Source organism: Peromyscus maniculatus, chromosome 10 (assembly GCF_049852395.1).
Source record: "Peromyscus maniculatus bairdii isolate BWxNUB_F1_BW_parent chromosome 10, HU_Pman_BW_mat_3.1, whole genome shotgun sequence".
In the NCBI taxonomy this organism is placed as follows: Eukaryota; Metazoa; Chordata; class Mammalia; order Rodentia; family Cricetidae; genus Peromyscus; species Peromyscus maniculatus.
Window position 1 is genome coordinate 25,755,737 of NC_134861.1, and position 18,432 is coordinate 25,774,168.

At 45.0% G+C, this 18,432-nt stretch overlaps 1 protein-coding gene and 1 long non-coding RNA gene across 7 annotated transcripts in view; one reads left to right on the forward strand and one right to left on the reverse strand.

The window, feature by feature from the left end:
* Nucleotides 1-5,619: 5,619 nt before the first annotated feature.
* The window catches only part of LOC121832667 (uncharacterized), a 72,268-nt gene continuing 59,455 nt past the window's right edge, over nucleotides 5,620-18,432 (forward strand). For all 5 annotated transcript variants that reach the window (XR_006076299.2, XR_013043109.1, XR_013043108.1 and 2 more), the window contains exons 1-4: nucleotides 5,620-5,761; nucleotides 9,658-10,282; nucleotides 10,580-10,680; nucleotides 17,813-17,917. This is a non-coding gene — a long non-coding RNA (uncharacterized LOC121832667). The remainder of the gene's footprint in view (nucleotides 5,762-9,657; nucleotides 10,283-10,579; nucleotides 10,681-17,812; nucleotides 17,918-18,432) is intronic.
* On the reverse strand, nucleotides 7,417-10,189 carry C10H2orf74 (chromosome 10 C2orf74 homolog). 2 transcript variants are annotated; one of them, XM_006974792.4, is made up of 5 exons: nucleotides 10,006-10,189; nucleotides 9,713-9,907; nucleotides 9,245-9,355; nucleotides 8,648-8,810; nucleotides 7,417-7,836 (listed from the first exon to the last, which is right to left on the reverse strand). In XM_006974792.4, the coding sequence occupies exons 2-5, from the start codon at nucleotides 9,859-9,861 to the stop codon at nucleotides 7,663-7,665; spliced, it is 597 nt and encodes a 198-aa protein (XP_006974854.1). In that variant the 5' UTR covers nucleotides 9,862-9,907; nucleotides 10,006-10,189; the 3' UTR covers nucleotides 7,417-7,662. The 2 variants fall into 2 exon arrangements, with proteins under 2 accessions (XP_006974854.1, XP_015849118.1); XM_015993632.3 differs by having other exon boundaries at nucleotides 9,713-9,929; nucleotides 10,006-10,163.

The following is an 18,432-nucleotide window of genomic DNA, read 5'->3' on the forward strand; positions in this document are numbered from 1 at the left end:
TGGGTTTTGTTTTTTGATTTATTTATTTAGTATGTATACAGTGTTCTATTTGTATGTATGTCTGTACACCAGAAGAGGGCACCAGATCTCACTATAGATGGTTGTGAGCCACCATGTGGTTGCTGGGAATTGAACTCAGGACCTCTGGAAGAGCAGTCAGTGTTCTTAACCTCTGAGCCATCTCTCCAGCCCTAGCCTGTGTCTTTTTATAGGTGAGTTGAGACAATTGATATTGATGGATATTAATGACCAGTGATTGTTAATTACTGTTATTTTTTTTTGTAGTAGTGTTGTGTTTCCCTTCTTTGGTATTTGTTGGTGTGGGATTATCTATTGCCTGAGTTTTCATGGGTGTGTTTAATTTCCTTAGGTTGGACTTTTCTTTCTAGTGCTTTCTGTAGGGCTGGATTTGTGGAAAGGCATTGTTTAAATTTGGTTTTATCATGGAATATTTTGTTTACTCGGTCTATGGTGATTGAGAGTTTTGCTGGGTATAATAGTCTGGGTTGGCATCTGTGGTCTCTTAGTGTCTGCATAACATTTGTCCAGGACCTTCTAGCTTTCATAGTCTCTATTGAGTAGTCTGGTGTTATTCTGATGAGTCGGTCTTTATATGTTACTTGGCCTTTTCCCTTTGTGGCTCTTAATATTTTTTTCTTTGTTCTGTATGTTTAGTGTTTTGATTATTATCTGGCAAGGGTACTTCTTTTTTGATCCAGCCTATTTGGTGTTCTGTAAGCTTCTTGTATCTTCATAGGTATTTCTTTCTTTAGGTTGGGAAAGTTTTCTTCTATGATTTTGTTGAATATATTTTCTATGCCTTTGAGTTGGTACTCTTCTCCTTCCTACTATTCTTAGGCTTGGTCTTTTCCTGGTGTCCCAAATTTCCTGGACGTTTTGTGTTACGACTTTTTTGTCTTTAGTGTTTTCTTTGACTGATGAATGTATTTTCTCTATTGTGTCTTCAATGTCAGAGATTCTTTGTTCCATTTCTTGCATTCTGTTGGGTATGCTTGCATCTGTAGTTCCTGTTCGTTTAGTCAGATTTTCTATTTCCAGACTTCCCTCAGTTTGTGTCTTCTTTATTGTCTCTATTTCAATTTTCAAATCTTGAACTGTTTCCTTCATCTGTTTAATTGCTTTTTCTTGGATTTCTTTCAATTTTTTGTTTGTTTTTTCTTCCATTTCTTTAAGGGAATTTTTCATTTCCTCTTTAAGGGAGTTTTTCATTTCCTCTTTAAGGGCCTCTATCATCTTCTTAAAGTCATTCTTAGGATTGATTTCTTCTCCTTCTGCCTTGGTATATTCAGGTCTTGCAGGTGTAGAATCCCTAGGTTCTGATGTTGCCATATAGGTCTTTATGTTGTTGCCTGTATTTTTGCACTGGCATCTATTCATCTCTTCCTCTGATCAGTGCAGGTGGTGTCTGTGTCTGAGGGTGCCTCTCTTGTTCCAGTTGATAATCTTGGTCCACAGGGGAGTTCTTGGTCGAATCAACGCTGTTGGGCTCTGTTTCTCCAGGAGCAGCTTAGTCCAATTGGTATTAGTGGGTTCTGTCTCAGAGAGCAGTTTTTCCTAATCAGTGTAGGGTGGGCTTATGGCTCTGGTGGTTGTTGGGTTCGCAGGGGCTGGCTTTTTTTTGGCAAGGGAGCAGGGAAAGGTAGCTGCCTGGTCCCTGGGGCTCCAATTGTTGGGGCTTAGGGGGTAGAGACCTGGTCTGCCAGTCCAGAGATGGGGCCTTACCTGTTCCCAGTCGGTGTAGGGTGGGCTTATGATTCTGGTGATCTGGTTGGGTGGCTGGGTGGCTCCTTCTCTTGCATTCTCAGGTCATGTTTTGTTCGATTGCCCACTCCTCAGCTGATCTTGTTTCCTCAGACTGCAGGCTTCTGGAAACCTCTCCCCAATGGATCTCAGCTGAACAGGTTGATCAGTAGGGCAATCTCAAATTGTTGGGTTTCACGGGGTCGGCAGGTGCGCCCTGGGTCGGCCTCGGGCAGAATGCTCGGGTCCATCCCCTGATTGATTTTTTTTAAACTTGTAGCCCAGGCTAGCCTCCTGTTTCTACCTCCCAAACATGTACTGAGATGAACAGTTTTGAGGCACTCTGTCCAACTTAGAGGACTATATGGTAACAAACTTCCCTAACTAGCCTGTATGTCATTTATTTCTGCAAGTCCCCAACTCTAGAAAATACTAGAGATGAAAGATCCATTTTTTTTTTTTGAGACAAGGTTTCCCTGTGTAACAGCCCTAGCTGTCCTGGAACTCGCTTTGTAGACCAGGCTGGCCTCGAACTCACGGAGATCCGCCTGCCTTTGTCTCCCGAGTGCTGGTGTTTCTTCTTATTGATGTGTATGTCTGTACATGAGGAGGACAGAGGGGTGTCTGATCCCTAGAGCTGGAGTGACAGGCAGTTCTGAGCTGTCTGATATGGGTGTTGGGAATTGAACTGTAAGAGCAGTATGTGTTCTTAACCACTGAGCCATCTCTGCAGCCCCACATTCTTGTCTTTGAGATAAGGTTTCTCTATGTAGCCCTATTTGTCCTGGAACTCACTCTGTAGCCCAGGCTGACCTCGAACTCACAGAGCTCCTCCTGCCTCTGCCTCCTGAGTGCTGGGATTAAAGGCGTGTGCCGACACACTGGCTTTGCTGTCCTTTGTCAGCTATTGTACTGAGCCACTTAGTGTGGACGCTACGGTCATTCTGGGGTGACTTAGATCAGCGCTCCAGCTGTTTGCTTTTCATCAGGAGCCAACATGGCATTTCCAGTTCCAGCCAGCATGCCCACATCCCAATCCACATAAAAAGAGGAAGGGCAAGAAACTGTCCACCTATAGCCCATCAGACTCAGCCTAGCACGGCACAGATGCAGCCAACTGCGCCATGTGATGATGCAGGGTGTAAGGAAAAAACAGAAGGCATGTCAGCCATGTGCAGGGAATTCTGTCACCAAGAACAGTGGCACCCAGCCACATCCGTACTGTGAAGTTCAAGTGTAGTTAATACAATGAAGATCTTAGACAATCTCCAGGCATGTGGGAAGCACTTCCTGAAGGCTGCTATCTGCCTTTCTGCCCATCCCCCGGCCGCTTTTACCCTCATCAAACAGAAGTCATCAGACTTTGTTTCCTAAATTGACACTTCTAACCTAGACTCCCAGCTAAGCCAAGGCCACGGATACCCATCAGTGGAGTCCCACTAGGCCAAGGCCACGGATACCCATCAGTGGAGTCCCACTAGGCCAAGGCCACAGATACCCATCAGTGGAGTCCCATATTTTGCAGGAATGGGTCTGCTCTGGCATTTTTGTAGGCTCAGTCACTGAATAAGAAAACCCCGGAGTGGGGTCAGAGGCAGGTGTGAAGTGCAGCATGCAGGGTTGTACACGTCCCTCCGCCGCTCCTCGGCCAGGAGAGTGGAGGGCACCTCTTCTTCCATGCCACCCACCACCCCGCTTTTCACATTACTGCTCTGCCATTTTTGAGATATTTTAAAAGTGCCTGGGGCTGGAGAGATGGCTCATTGAGATGGGGAGAAGCCCAAACTGACAAAGTACTACCGCGCCTACATGAGGACCGAGTCCAGATCCCAGCACCTCCATAAGAAGCTGCACGTGGCAGCATATGCCTGTAATTTCAGTGCTGGGGGTGGGCAGAGACAGGCAGCTGCCAGAGTTCCATGGCCAGCCAGCCTAGGAGAATCATCAAGCTCTAGGTTCAGGAACGACTCTGCCTCAAAATAAAAAGGTGTGATGCTGGTGTGGTGGTCCACGCCTTTAGTCCCAGAACTTAGAAGGCAGAGTTCTCTTCAGTCCAGTCTTTGCTGGTGCTGGGACTCTTACTGATACAATCGCTACTCAGCAAGGCTCACTCAGGTCTGGTCTAGCCTTTGCAGCCCCACATCTGGGGCTACACCAGTGTTTGTACTCTGCCCTGCCCATAGCTCAAGCTCTAGTGTTCCTAACCTGCCAGTTCCTTCCATTTACAGGGACCTCTGCCTGGTGGGCATTTTCACCCTTGTTTCCCCCCCACAAGACTTTATTCAAGTATTTCTTCCTCACTGGGGCTGGAGAGATGGCTCAGCGGTTAAGAGGGCTGGCTGTTCTTCCAGAAGACTGAGGTTTGATTCCCAGCACCCACATGGCAGCTCACATTAATCTATAACTCCAGTCTGTCTTTCTGGTCTCCACAGACACCAGGAATGCATGTGCCACACAGACATAGATTCAAGCAAAACACCTGTACTCATAAAAGAAATAAAACTAAAAACCTTTTTTTCTTCTGCAAAGCTTCCTGTCTCCTCCTCCTCTCAAATCCACATCCCCTCCACCAGCACGTGGTAGCATAAACTGGGAATGGCTTGCATGCCAAAAGGAAGACCTCAGGTGATTCTAGCACCTATATAAAATGCCGTAAATGAAACCTCTGTAACGGGGGACAGAGCTCGGCGGACCCGGGGGCTCTGTGGACGGCCGTAAACGAAACCTCTGTAATGGGGGACAGAGCTTGGCGGATCCCAGGGGGCTCCGTGGACCTGCTGTAAACGAAACCTCTGTAATGGGGGACAGAGCTCGGCGGACCCGGGGGGATCTGTGGACTGCCAGTTTGTCCTCATCAGAGGCTCTCTTTCACCAGGGCCCAGTGAAAGACCCTGTTTTAAAAAACAGAAAAACAAACAAACAAAGTAAAATAGCTCTGACCCTCTACCCCACCCCCAAACCCTCTGGAATCAGGAAGTCTGAGAAAATGCCTCCAGCTGTATGGCTTTTTCTATTCTTTTTTCCTTTCCTTTTTTTTTTTTTTTTTTTAAAGATTTTTATTATGTATACAGAAGAGGGTGTCAGATCTCATTACGGATGGTTGTAAGCCACCATGTGGGTGCTGGGAATTGAACTCAGGACCTCTGGAAGAGCAGTCGGTGCTCTTAATCTCTGAGCCATCTCTCCAGCCCCTCCTTTTCTTTTTTCATGAAGAGATTTTCTATTCATTTTACATACCAACCTCAGGTCCCCTCCCCTCCTTCCTCCCACCCCCTACCCTTCCCCCACATCCCACCCCTCATTCCCACCTTCTCCAAGGCAAGGCCTCCAGAAGGGAGGCAGCAAAGCCTGGTACACGCAGTAGAGGCAGGTCCAGGCCCCTCCCCCTGGGCCAAGGCTGTGCGAGGTGTCCCACCACAGGCAGTGACCTAGGGATGGATCCTGATCCCACTGCCAGGGGCCCCTTAAGCAGATCAAGCTACATAGCTCCCTGGCCTCTGCAGAGGGCCCAGTCCAGTCCTACAGAGGCGATGTAAGATGGTCTTCATGGATCCCTGCCCTGACTGTTGCTTTAAACTGTTTGTCACTGTTCTACCTAAATGTGTAGAAATGTAAGCCTAGGTCTTGATGAATAGAACCTTTGTGACTCCAAAATACAACCAAAACCAAGTAAAATACAAACAGCAGTACAAAACGAATGAAATTTAATTAACAGTAAGTGCCATATGTTGTTGACCACATCGCTGTTCGTGTTACAGTCCTGAGGCTGGTGACCTTCTGGAAACCTGTGTGCCTAGACCAGAACAGCTACTGATGGAACTTTCACCAAGCCTTGACTATTATAGGAAATGCTCTGACTCAGACATACCATTTAAGTATTAATTTCACTTCTGTTCTTATCAGTTTAGGATGAAGTAACCTGGTTCCATAAATGCAAAGGTGGATACAGACATCGAAACTACAAACTTATATTGGAACACACAGCAATATAGATATGTGGGTAAGTCTGAACTTTCCTTAAATAGTAAATATTTATAACAGCATCACTACAATAGTCTCAAGATGAAAGCAACACAACTCTCCATCAATAGATGGAGGGTGAGCTAGCCCCAATGTCCATCAATGGAGGGAGGGTGAGCTAGCCCCAATGTCCATCAATAGATGGAGGGTGCGTCAGCCTTGCTGTCCATCAGTGGATGGCGGGTGAGCCAGCATGGTGCGTACACAAATGCAGTGTCATTCAGCCTCACAGGGAGGGTGGCAACGCCTAAATCCGCTGTGAGGACCTTGTGCTAAATGACACAAGGCAGCCACAGAAGGAAACACACACTCTACTTGTGTTAGGTGTGTGGAACAGTCAGTTTCACAGAGACCGGGACAGGGAAGGGACTGGGAACTGACACTGGGGTGCAATGTTCCAGTTTTATCCGATGATTTCTGTGAATGGATGGTGATGACTGAGCAACAATGAGCTTACCACCACTGAACAGTAAGTTACATGTGTGTTTTACCATAGTAAAAGTCAAAATTTTAATGTCAGTTTTAGGTAAAATGTTAAAATGTTTGTTGAGAACAGAGACTCTGAACATTTCTACACACTTCTCCTCCCAGCCCAGAACATTTCATCTGTTCTCCTACAGTGCTCCTGCTTTGCTTGGAACCCTACCAGCCACCTGCTCAGTACATCCTAGTTACCCCCCAACTCTCCTGCCGGTCGCCCTTAGCTCTAAGCAGCAAACTTCCCACACCACCATGTCTGCGCCATGTCTGGGCCATGCCTTCCGTGTTCTCTTGGCTTTGCGTGCTAATTCAGGACCCACGTACACCAGTCACGAGTCCGACTTCAGCGGCCCTCGTTATCATCTCCACTTACGATGTGTGGAGCCCCGGAGCCAGGGCTGCGATCTGGTGTTTGCTGTTATACCCTGACACATTTTGCTCACGCTTACTTCAGTCCTCTGGAGGTTTGTACTGCCATATCTCACATTTGGACAACGTTTGTATCGTTGATTAGAGATGGAGTCTTGCTGTGTTGCCCAGGCTGGTCTCACACTCGTAGACTCAAGAAATCTCAGCCTGGCGGTGGTGGCTCACACCTTTAATCCCAGCACTCGGGAGGCAGAGCCAGGTGGGTCTCTGTGAGTTCGAGGCCAGCCTGGTCTATAGAGCTCCAGGACAGGCTCCAAAGCTACACAGAGAAACCCTGTCTCAAAAAAAAAAAAAAAAAAAAAAAAAAAAGGGTTGGGGATTTAGCTCAGTGGTAGAGTGCTTGCCTAGCAAGTGCAAGGCCCTGGGTTTGGTCCTCAGCTCCGGAAGAGAAAAAAGACATCTCCTGATGTTGTCCTCCCAGGTAGTGATACAGGTGTGTATCACTGTGCCCACAATAATTTCAAATGACAGAAATCAAGAATGGCTTAATTCTAAGGTTTGCCAAATGTAGCAGTATATTTTGTTGGTAGTAGTTTGTTTTTGAGTCAATCTTAGAATGCAGTGGTTAGTACAAGGAAAGTTCTGGATTGTTTTCAATGTACAGAGGACTCCAGACCTAGTTATCGGGGGGTTCCCATGATGACATCTGATCATGAATGCCTGTGATCATAGCATCCAAAGTTGGCCTCCTAACACCCACACACAAACACAACATTGCTGTGGTAGTCAGATGTTTAAGGACATTTATTATATCAACTTACCAAACTCAGATTTGATTTTTAAAAACTATATTCGAGCTCAGCATTTTACATACAGAGTTTTTCACAGTTCACGTCTTTCTGACTAAGGTAAAATACCGTGTGTAGTTGGTCTTTTCCCATCATTCTGCTGCTCTGACACGACCCAGTACCCTCAGTCAATCCAACACTAGTCAAAGGTTACATTTCTCTCCCTAGCACCCTTTTGTGCACCTCACTTCCTCTCTTTATGTTCTCGAGCATAGCTTCGAGCTGTGGGGTAGTCATTTCCAAGATCCACAACAATCACCTCCTTAGAAAATGTCACTCCTTTTAAAGGTCTTTTTTGGCTTTCCGTAACTGAAGGAGTTCTGTGGACATGCATGGGTGATTTCTCAGCGTTATCATCCTGCAATGAGAATGGGACAAACCATATCAATGCCCGACCTATGAACACAATGAGCCCATGTTTTAAAGCATTGTTAAATGTACATTTTTGAACAAGAGATAGAAAAAAGTATTTTTGAATGGCTTAGGCAGCAGTGATAATCCACCATGCCTGGCTGCCAGATTCCTACGGCTAGAGAAGCATACACTGACGTGGCCTAATAGTATTTGATGGCATGTAGTCAAAGCTGAGAGCAATATGGCCCAGCATTCTGTCTTGGACAGGGTGTGGAGGCATGGCGGGAGCTCACGCAGGTTCTGGAAGGGATTGTGTGCCAATGTCAAGGACTGTAACAGGACAGAGGGCTTGTCCTGGACTCAGCAGCAGTGAGAATAGACACACATCTGTTTTTCATGTGACATGAAGCTTAGAACCTAGATAACTCACAGGGGCTTTATAGCTCTAGATCCCAGGAATCTAAGAAAAACAAAAGGGAGGGGAAATATTAAGAAACACAGGAACATAAGAATGAAAGATGGCCGGGCGGTGGTGGCGCACGCCTTTAATCCCAGCACTCGGGAGGCAGAGGCAGGTGGACTCTGTGAGTTTAAGGCCAGCCTGGTCTACAGACTGAGTTTCAGGACAGCCAGGGCAACACAGAGAACCCCTGTCCAAAGGAAAAAAAAAAGAAAGAAAAAAAGAAAAAGAAAAAGAAAAGAATGAAAAGGAAAAGCCTCCAGCGTGACAAGACAATACTATATCTATTATTATCCCTACATGGGTGACTCTCTCCCCAAACCTAAACAGCCCCTGAGCGCAGAACACACATCACCTCGTAGGTGGCTTCTTGAGCATTCACAGCCCCTAATGTTTGTCTGTTTCTGTCCTCTTCTCCCTCGAAGTTCTCTCCTAAGGGCGTGGCTTCCTTACTCTGTCTTTGGACAAGAATACCAGGTCTCATTGGCATGTCCATGTTTACAAAGTGCAGTAGGACCCTGGGAAAATCATTAACAGTTTTTAAAAATTCATGCATCTTAGTCAACATTACCACATGTAAAAATGGCTAGCATATCCAGACTTACTTTGTTCTGGCGCGCGTGCGTGTGTGCGTGCGTGCGTGCGTGCGTGCGTGTGTGTGTGTGTGTGTGTGTGTGTGTGTGTGTGTGTGCATGCACATGTGCACACTTATCTGACTGGATGTGTACAGAGATCAGAGGTTGCTAGCTGTCATCTGGATGTCACGTCTCCACCTTGTGTTTTAAGACAGTCACTGACCCTGAGGCTCACAGCTCATCTGGGCTGGCTGGGATCTGCCTGTCTCTGCCCTCAGCTGGGTTACAGATGTTGCTGTCACACTTGGCTTTTTGTGTGGGTGCTGAGGAGCCGAGCCCAGGCTGTCACGCCTCCCACGGGGCCCGAGCCCGCTCACTTGTCGTCGTCCTCGGGTTTGTTCTCTGCATTGGCCGCCAGACAGTCTTCCCCTTCGTTTTCATCGGAGCAAGGGAGCTTCCCCGCCTCGTCAGTGTTCTTGCCTCTGAAACTAAAAACAACAAGTACAACTTCAAAAAAAGAAGAGTCTACGGTGCAGGATGGGACTTTTACCAGGCAACTGGCTCGTTTCAAACCCGGAAGTGGAAGAAGTAGCCATTGCTTATTCCATTTTATTTGGGTCTTTGAAACAGGGTCTCTCCTAGCCCAGGTCGATCTTGAAGTCTCTATGTTGTGATACAGAACAACTTTGAATCACTAATCCCGCTTCCACCTCCCACTTCCGGGATCGCAGGTGTGCACTGCCTGCTTGTCTTCCTTGCTCTTTTTACAGCGATTTTGTGTTATTTCTAGATATACGTGCTACTGTGACTTGAAGCCTAACCGGGTCATCAACATGGGTGTGTACCATTTATATAAAAACACCGCCAGCAAAAAGAGGATACAGAGGAAGCAAATGAGAAGGATGATGAAGAACGTGATTGCCGTGGTCTCAAAGGCCATAGGGTTCGTTTTCAAAATCTCGTCCATCCTGTAATCCTCATTTTGTCCAAACATTCTTCCTGGCCCAGTTTGAATGCAGATTTCTTGTTCTTTACGTTTTCTAGAAACAGAAGAATAAAAGACTGCTTTCATTGTTGACCTTCTGCTCTGGTGAGCTTCATAGAGGATGCCTGGCTTGTTTTGGAGGAGGTGACTCACGTTGCCTAATTTTTCTTCATAAAGGCAGTAAGGGGCTGCGGTGGCCAGAGGGGAGACTGAGCTGGGATACTCTGCTCGCTCAGCTAACCTCCCCTTACCCCAAAATTGCCAAAACCCAAAGGAGAGAAGACTTGGAGCAGCTGGAGACGGACCCAGCTCTCCATTCTCTCTCCTCAGTGACATCACAGAACCATGGAACTGTTGAGCTGGAGACCATGATCTGGAGGCAGGAAGGCCACTAACCCCTCTGCTCTGTGCATTACAGCTGTTCTCTGAGGTGTGGGGCGGCGGTCACTCAGCACTGTCTTGGCCATTTTTTTAGACCATGATTTTCCAGATTCCAGTTTTCTTCTCCCAACTTAAGCCTCATTGACTGCTCTTTTTGTGGATGTGTTCAACCAACCCACCTTCTTATAAAAATCCCCTACAGAGATGTTTTTAGATTTTCCTATAAAAATCCTTCTCTATAGGGGATTTTTATAAGAAAAATCCTGTGTATTCTTAAGGACTTTTCTCCTTAAGAGAATGTAAAGGCCTGTGTTATTTATCCCATCTCACTGTGCTGGCCTCCTAGGCTCGCAGCCAGATACTGTGAAGGCCACAGCTCAAGGAAGCAGGAATAGAACAAGATGCTAAGTCAGAAGATGAATGCAGGCCCGACCTAACCAGGTAGAGGTGAGTGATGCCCATGGTAGGGAGCGTAAGGGTAGAGCTGGGTTTTCCTAGATGGAAGCAATTTGAGAAAGTGTAACAATACTGGTCATGGTAGCATAGGCCTGCAATCCTAATCCAGCAATTGGAGTGATGGGGGCTGAGGCAGGAGGATTATGTTTTTGTTTTTTGGTTTTTTTTTTTTGGTTTTGGTTTTGGTTTTTCGAGACAGGGTTTCTCTGTGTAGCTTTGCACCTTTTCTGGATCTCGCTCTGTAGACCAGGCTGGCCTTGAACTCACAGAGATCCGCCTGCCTCTGCCTCCCGAGTGCTGGGATCAAAGGCGTGTGCCACCACTGCCTGGCTGAGGATTATGTTTAAAATAGCACATATCAAAACCCTGTTGTAAAACAAAGAAGAAAGTCTGTAGCCACAGAGGTTGAGGTGAGTCTGGCTGGGGGTGTTGCTGGAGGGCTTCTCTCCAGGTTCCACCAAGCCCCGCAGTCCCACAATCCACTTATAAAATAATCACTCAGACACTTATATTACTTATAAACTGTATGGCCGTGGCAGGCTTCTTGCTAACTGCTCCTATATCTTAAATTAACCCATTTTTATAAATCTATACCTTGCCACGTGGCTGGTGGCTTACCGGCATCTTTACATGCTGCTTGTCCTGGCGGTGGCTGCAGTGTCTCTCCCTCCTTCTTCCTGTTTCCCCAATTCTCCTCTCTCCTTGTCCCGCCTATACTTCCTGTCTGGTCACTGGCCATCAGTGTTTTATTTATATAGAGTGATATCCACAGCACTTCCCCTTTTCTTCTTTTTTTAAAAAGGAAGGTTTTAACTTTAACATGGTAAAATTACATATAACAAAACAATTATCGAGCAAGAATTACAGTTACAATTTTAAAGAAGATGTCCTAGCTATCTTATATTTGTGAGTTTAAGGTTTTATATCTAACTTATCTTTTATCATAACTGAGGAAATTACAACTATCTAGTTTTCAACCACATCAAAGACCTGAGAAGGAACATAATGGTACCTGAGAAATGGTAGATGGATGCAAGCAACTTTTGGGAATCTTGCAAGAGTAGACCAAGACATCTGGCAGCCTGGACAGTCACCTAATGTTTCTCAGCATTGTTGGTGCTTTAAAATTGGCTACAGGCCTAGAGTATCTGACAGACCATTTTCAGAAGCAGGAATTTTGAGAGACCATCTTACCCTGTCTTGGCAGAGTACAGTGGTCACTTTCCTTGTGTCCCGCTTGTCCAGAAAAGAGAGCATTGCATTTGTACTGTCAGCCATCAAGGTAAGGGCAGTTCTTTGCCCAGTAGGCCATTTTGTGCCAAAAAGACAAACTTCCAAATGGAAATGTCTTAGAAGCCCAACATTCTCTCAGGATCAATTGGTGCAGCCAGGAGCAATTGTGTCTCACGTCAACAGAATTTTAAGTTATTTAAATGCCATATTCTCTAGGTCTATGAAGTGTTTGAAGATTACCTATCTATCTGAAATATATCTGTGCATACCTAGAAGACTTAACTAACATGGCTACAAATATGATTATCATAGATGACTAATTATTAATCTATTTTTAATTATCCATTACAATTTTAAATGAGTTAAACATAATACCTCAAACAAGAATATAAATATATATATACAGTATAACAAAATTAACTTCAAGTTTGTATCAATAAACTAAAATTTATACCAATGTAAAACATTTTAAACATAAACTAAAATCTATACCAATGTAAAACATTTTAAACAAGTTGTTCTTTAAAAGTAGGTTTATTAATCTACCCTTTTATCTTATCATCTCTATATCCTCCTATATATCTATATCATATCCCCTTTTCTTTTTTAGAAAGAGATCACATTTATAATCAACCTATTTTAAATAAAAATATTGTTTTTTCTTTGTCCCACAACAGAGGGCTCTTTTGACTTGGGACACAAGAATTTCTTAACCATTTTTTTTAAGCAATATGTCTGGGTTTAGAGGGGGAGTGAGCCAATTCCACCTCTAAAGCCAGCTTGGTATATTTGGGAATTTGGGCATAGCATCTCTGACTACTTCCTGCTAGAGGGGGGCGCTGTATCTTATGGGGAAGCAAAGAAAATTTTAGGCCTATGGGGTAGTCCATGAGGCTGTATTGTGTGAACCAGTTGCCTTGAAACCACTCTGGATGTTGGATCATCTGGGCCATGGTGTCATCAGAGACCTTTCAGAGGGTCTTGGCTGGTGAAACCTGATGTATCTTAATCTGGAACAAATCCACAGCCTCTGGCTTTCTGTGGAAACAAAAGCAGAATCTCTTTTCCAAAGCAACATATCCTTAAATCTAAATTTTGAAGTCAAGGTACTTTTAAAATATACATTTTGGCATAGCTCAACAGCTTTTGCAATCAAATGTTTTTCTTCAGTTACGAATTGTAGCGGTAATGCCCGCATTACCGATAACCGTCCACCATGTCCGAGCGAAGGGCTGCGGATTAAAAAATAGAGACAAGAGACAGCGAGTCATTCGTACGATTGGATGTCGAATGCCGTTTATTGAAAGAGGGAAGAAACCTTAAATACATACAGGCTTACAGCACAAATGGAGGAACCCCTGGAGGGCAGAAGTTCGCTGTCAATGGTCTACATTCCAGACCCAATGTTCTACAATCTTGCATCTAAGTAGTTAACGCCCAAAATGCAGGATACACAACAAGGAACTTCCCTTAAGCATTCAGAAGGGTGGATACCGGCAGGGAATCTGAATAGGGAGGACATCTGATCAAGGTCAAGCAAGCAAGGCCGCAGCCACTCCCAGTCGGGGGCCAGGGCCCATGGCACCCACAACGAATATCAAAGAGAACATAATCCAGATTCTCTGTGTGATAGCCATCTTTATGTGGCTTATTTTTTATATTACCTTGAGCCTATTGCTTTAAACTGCAGCATTCTAAGACTGAAACGGCGCTGTGGCTGTTGGCTCCGCCCATTTCAGCTTACCAACATGGCGTTTTCCACCAGTTTTGTGAGTCATCAAGTCTCAGAAATAGTGGGGCTAAGCTTTTATCAAAGCAGCGTGTAGACCAGAAACCTTTTTTTTTTTTTTTTTTTTTTTTTTTTTAATACTAGTAAAGACTAAATCTACCACACAGCGTAATGTGCCCCTGGCAGACGCCTCATTCCTGCCATACTGCCGGTCAAATGCAAACGCCAGGAACCTGCCAGTAGTTCAAACCTGTGTTTTGTGGTATCTAGCTGCCTGTATGAGACATGAAGCAGGAACCTGGTTTTGGCTCTGTTTAGAATTGGTTATTAAATATTTTCAGGTTTAAGGTGGAAACTCGAGCTGTTGGGCGCCATTTGTTACTGAAGGGCTTCTCTCCAGGTTCCCCAAGCCCCGCAGTCCCACAATCCACTTATAAAATAATCACTCAGATGCTTATATTACTTATAAACTGTATGGCCATGGCAGGCTTCTTGCTAACTGTTCCTATATCTTAAATTAACCCATTTTTATAAATCTATACCTTGCCACGTGGCTGGTGGCTTACTGGCGTCTTCACATGCTGCTTGTCCTGGCAGTGGCTGCAGTGTCTCTCCCCTTCTTCCTGTTTCCCCAATTCTCCTCTCTCCTTGTTCCGCCTATACTTCCTGTCTGATCATTGGCCATCAGTGTTTTATTTATATAGAGTGATATCCACAGCATGGGGGACTGGTCCACTTGGTGTTGTTACTTCAGACCACACATGGATAGTATGTTGTGAACAGAGATGAGTTCCTCACAGCTCTGGAAGGTAGAAGCTTGAGGCAGGTTAGAGCCGGGCGCCTTTCTTCTAGCTGGTGCCTTGCATCATACTCCCTGAGGAAGGAGCATTCTATGCGATGTATTCCATGTCTGTGTGGTGGAGCACAGACTCTTCCACAAACCCTTATTTGTGACAGTTTAACCCACATGGGCTCTGCTGAGCACCATCCAAAGAGCCCAGCACTGGTGCACAGGGGACAGTGTCTAAGGTGACTTTTGGAGGGGACACCTTCATATCACAGAAGAGGTCTTTGGCTGGACTAGAGCAGCAGTGTCTCCTTCAGAAATCAGGGACTTTCACCTCTTCATCTTTGGATTGTGTGTGTGTGTGTGTGTGTGTGTGTGTGTGTGTGTGTGTGTGTGTGTGTGTAGGGGGTGCTCAACTTAAGGACATTGGTACCACTCCTAAGAGAGTCAGGACAATTCCTGGAGGACTCTTCCAGTCAACACTCCTACATGAAAGCACATAGTGTAGCTGGAGTTTTCCTGCCTTTCCCACAGTCAGGACAAATCTCTGTCACCCGCCAGTCCCACAGCTGCTCAGACCCAACCAAGTAAACACACAGAGACTTATATTGCTTACAAACTGTATGGCCGTGGCAGGCTTCTTGCTAACTGTTCTTATAGCTTAAATTAACCCATTTCTATAAATCTATACCTTGCCATGTGGCTCGTGGCTTACCAGCATCTTCATATGTGGCTTGTCATGGTGGCAGCTGGCAGTGTCTCTGACTCAACCTTCCATTTCCCAGAATTCTCCTCCTTGTCCCACCTGTACTTCCTCCTGCCTGACTACTGGCCAATCAGTGTTTTATTTACTAACCAATCAGAGCAACACATTTGCCATACAGAACATCCCACAGCAACATAGCTTATACCACACTTCCTGTTCCATGTGGCTGTGAGACCTGGAATCTGCTCCTGTCTTCTACACATAAAGGCTGCTTCTGAGGAGAGAGGAATGGTTTGTTTTGATCTACTAATGGTCACAAAGGTTTATACATATGCAAACCCCAAACAGTGTCCCTGACATTGGCACTCTGTGTGGACCACATTGTGTGGACACCACACCTCGACGTGAAGGGGGTGGGCCATCTCCAGGCCTGAGTGTGAGTGTGAGCTACAAAGCAGTCCAGAGGGGAAGTTCACTTCTGTGAGCAGCTCCTGTTTCCAGGATCAACACAGACAGAGCTGAGGCAGACAGGGTACAGTCATGCCTGGGAGCCGATAAGCCTTCCCCTAAGGCCCTTCACTGAATGTGATGTGGAGATGACGTAAATTTGTATGTACTGTTAATGTAGTTCTGGAAAACTGGGAGATACCCAAATTTAATTTTTAAATTCTATTTTAAACACATCAGACAAAGCTTGGTGAGGCTGCAGTCACCCAGAGGTGTCTCTCCAGAGCCTAGCCAAATATGCCTGCTTCAAAACTTGTTCAGTGCAGAAGATTACAGCCAATTCAGCAAAAATACAGAAGGACTGCAAGGGAGCACTTGGCTGGAGGGACGCCCAGTGTTGAGAGCACTGGTTGCTTTTTTCAGAGGACTGGAGTGTGGTTTCCAGCACCCACATCAGGCTGCTCACACTCACCTGTAACTCCAGCTCCAGGGGATCCCACTGCCTCTTCTGCACCCACATGAACACACACACACATACAAACATGTAAGACAATAAAATAGGATTTAAAAAAAAGAGAATAGCATAAAACTTTATGCTAAAAAATTGGCTAACTTGGATGAAATAAGAAAATTCCAAGAACACAAAAGCTGTTGTGTCTTAATCATGAAGAATCAGAAAATCTAGATAAATCTACAGTAAGACTAAATCAGCAACAGAAAAGAGGGTCTAGTGACGTGGCTTCACCTGGGAGTTCTACCTAATCCTCCTCAAAGCATTCCATACGAATCAGAGAGGGCAGATTCTGTGAGACTGACACTACCCTGTGTTCTGTATGGAGGATGAACTACAACGGTCACACTTTCTTCTTTGAATGAGTGAGTGTATTAATTTCATAGCAAGCAAAAGTACAAGAAAAAAATAGCACAAAGCACATGGAAGCAGTAGATAGACCATAAGACATCATCAAAATGGGTACTTACAACATCAGTCATGCCAGAGTCCTGGGCAGAGCAGAGTTCTCACCATGGAAAGCTGGCTTCCTGTTCTCATACAGACAGTTTAATACCAAGAAATAAACAGTAGTCATACCTGCCAGAAATGATTTTCCTTCTAGCTGTTATCAGGGGTGTGATGTTTTCAATACCTGTGGAAACCCCCCAGGTGCCTGCCCTGAGGAGATTGCTCCCAGAGTCCTGGGGAAGACTCTATAAGCAGCAGGGATACTAACCTGAGGGACATCAAATGAATCTACTTACATGAACTCTTTAGTCCAGTCACCTTATTCTTCTAAGACAAAATTCTATCTACACAGCTTCAATTCTGTTCTCATACTTAGCTCCTCTCTGCCCTTCTCCACCTGTTCTAAGTTCTTTCCATCTCGTTCTCATCTTCGTCTTTGTTCCGGTCTCCATCTTTGTTCCTTCCTCTCCTCTTCCATGACCGGTCTCCACACACCTAGAGTCAGCAAATCTCTGCCCCTCCACTTTCTGGTCTATGGGGTCAGTCTGCTCTGGGGCTAGGAAACCTGCGTCCTAGCTTGAATGCACGGTGTAAGAAAAAAGCCCTTTTGTTCCGAGCTAATTGTTGGAGGGGAACTCAGGAGGTGCCATTTGGCCAGAGGAAGAAAGGATGGTCTGAGCTTAATTTGCACAAGAAGCAGAGCTATGTACCTAACATCTGCCTTGTCCACTTGGCCTAGGTGGTGTCTCTGTATGGACGGTTACCTTAATTCAGGAGACCAGCAGGTGGTCTGGAAAGCTTATTCTGTCTGCTGTTTGTCCTTGGATGTTAGCTAGGTATCTCAGATAAAATGTTTTTGTCTGGAGCTGGCCCTGGCTTTGGATGCTTGCTAAAGGAGATAATTGCAGAAAGCAGACATCTGATTCTAATGCTGAAAAGGCTGGAAGCAGGAAGCCTTGCCTGTGTGGCTGTATCTGAATACCTTCATTGTATATGCCCAAGGAATGATCACTCCAAACTGTTCAGAAGTTCTTAGGAAAAAAATCAATTGGGGAAGCTATGATAGTGTACATGAAATTCATAACAGGAAACAGCTGATATATTAAAAAGCTAAATAATACCAAGCCTCAGCTTCCTCTGGAAAAATTCTTGACTCTTCCAGGTAATAAATAGCTTTGCCATAGTCAGCTGAATTCCTACTTCATGTTTCTGTGGCCTTTAGCAAATACCCCTAGCTACTTTCCTTTCTCTCTGCCACAGAGTTAGTGGTCCAGCCTGCCTGACAGAGTCTGGGAGGACATTTGAAGTAAACATGCTGGAGTCCAGGAGAAGAGGGTCTTCCTTAATCCCAGAGCCCCCTTCTTGGTAAGCACATGACAATTTACTAATGTAATTTATATTGTATTCAGCCCTTAAATTATTCATGTTTTGTTATAGAACATTAAAAATTATCAGGCTGGAGAGATGGCTCATGGGCTGGAGAGATGGCTCAGAGGTTAAAAGCACTGGCTGCTCTTCCAGAGGTCCTGAGTTCAATTCCCAGCAACCACAGAATGGATCACAACCAAAGATGAGATCTGGTGCCCTCTTCTGGCACGCAGGCATACGTGCAGGCAGAACATTGTATACATAACAAATAAATGTTAAAAAAAAAAAAAGGTTAATGGGATAAAACTTTAAAAAAATATTTATTAGGTTGTTTCATAACCATTTTTAAAAGTTTTTTTTTTTTTAGTTTTTACTAGTGTGTGTGTGTGTGTGTGTGTGTGTGTGTGTGTGTGTGTGTGTGTGTAGCCCAGAGGAGTTGGATTGGATCCCCTAAAGTTGGAGTTACAAGTGGTTGTGGGCCACCTGATGTAGTTGCCAGGAATTGAACTCTA

Bases quoted from the DNA above. Each gene is read 5' to 3' on its own strand.
- C10H2orf74 (XM_006974792.4), bottom strand. From the start codon at position 9,861: ATGTTTGGACAAAATGAGGATTACAGGATGGACGAGATTTTGAAAACG. The intron at 9,356-9,712 runs GTACACACCCAT...TGTTGTTTTTAG, and splicing joins GCGGTGTTTTTATATAAATG to TTTCAGAGGCAAGAACACTG. The intron at 7,837-8,647 runs GTGATGTGTGTT...TTCTCATTGCAG, and splicing joins CTCAAGAAGCCACCTACGAG to GATGATAACGCTGAGAAATC.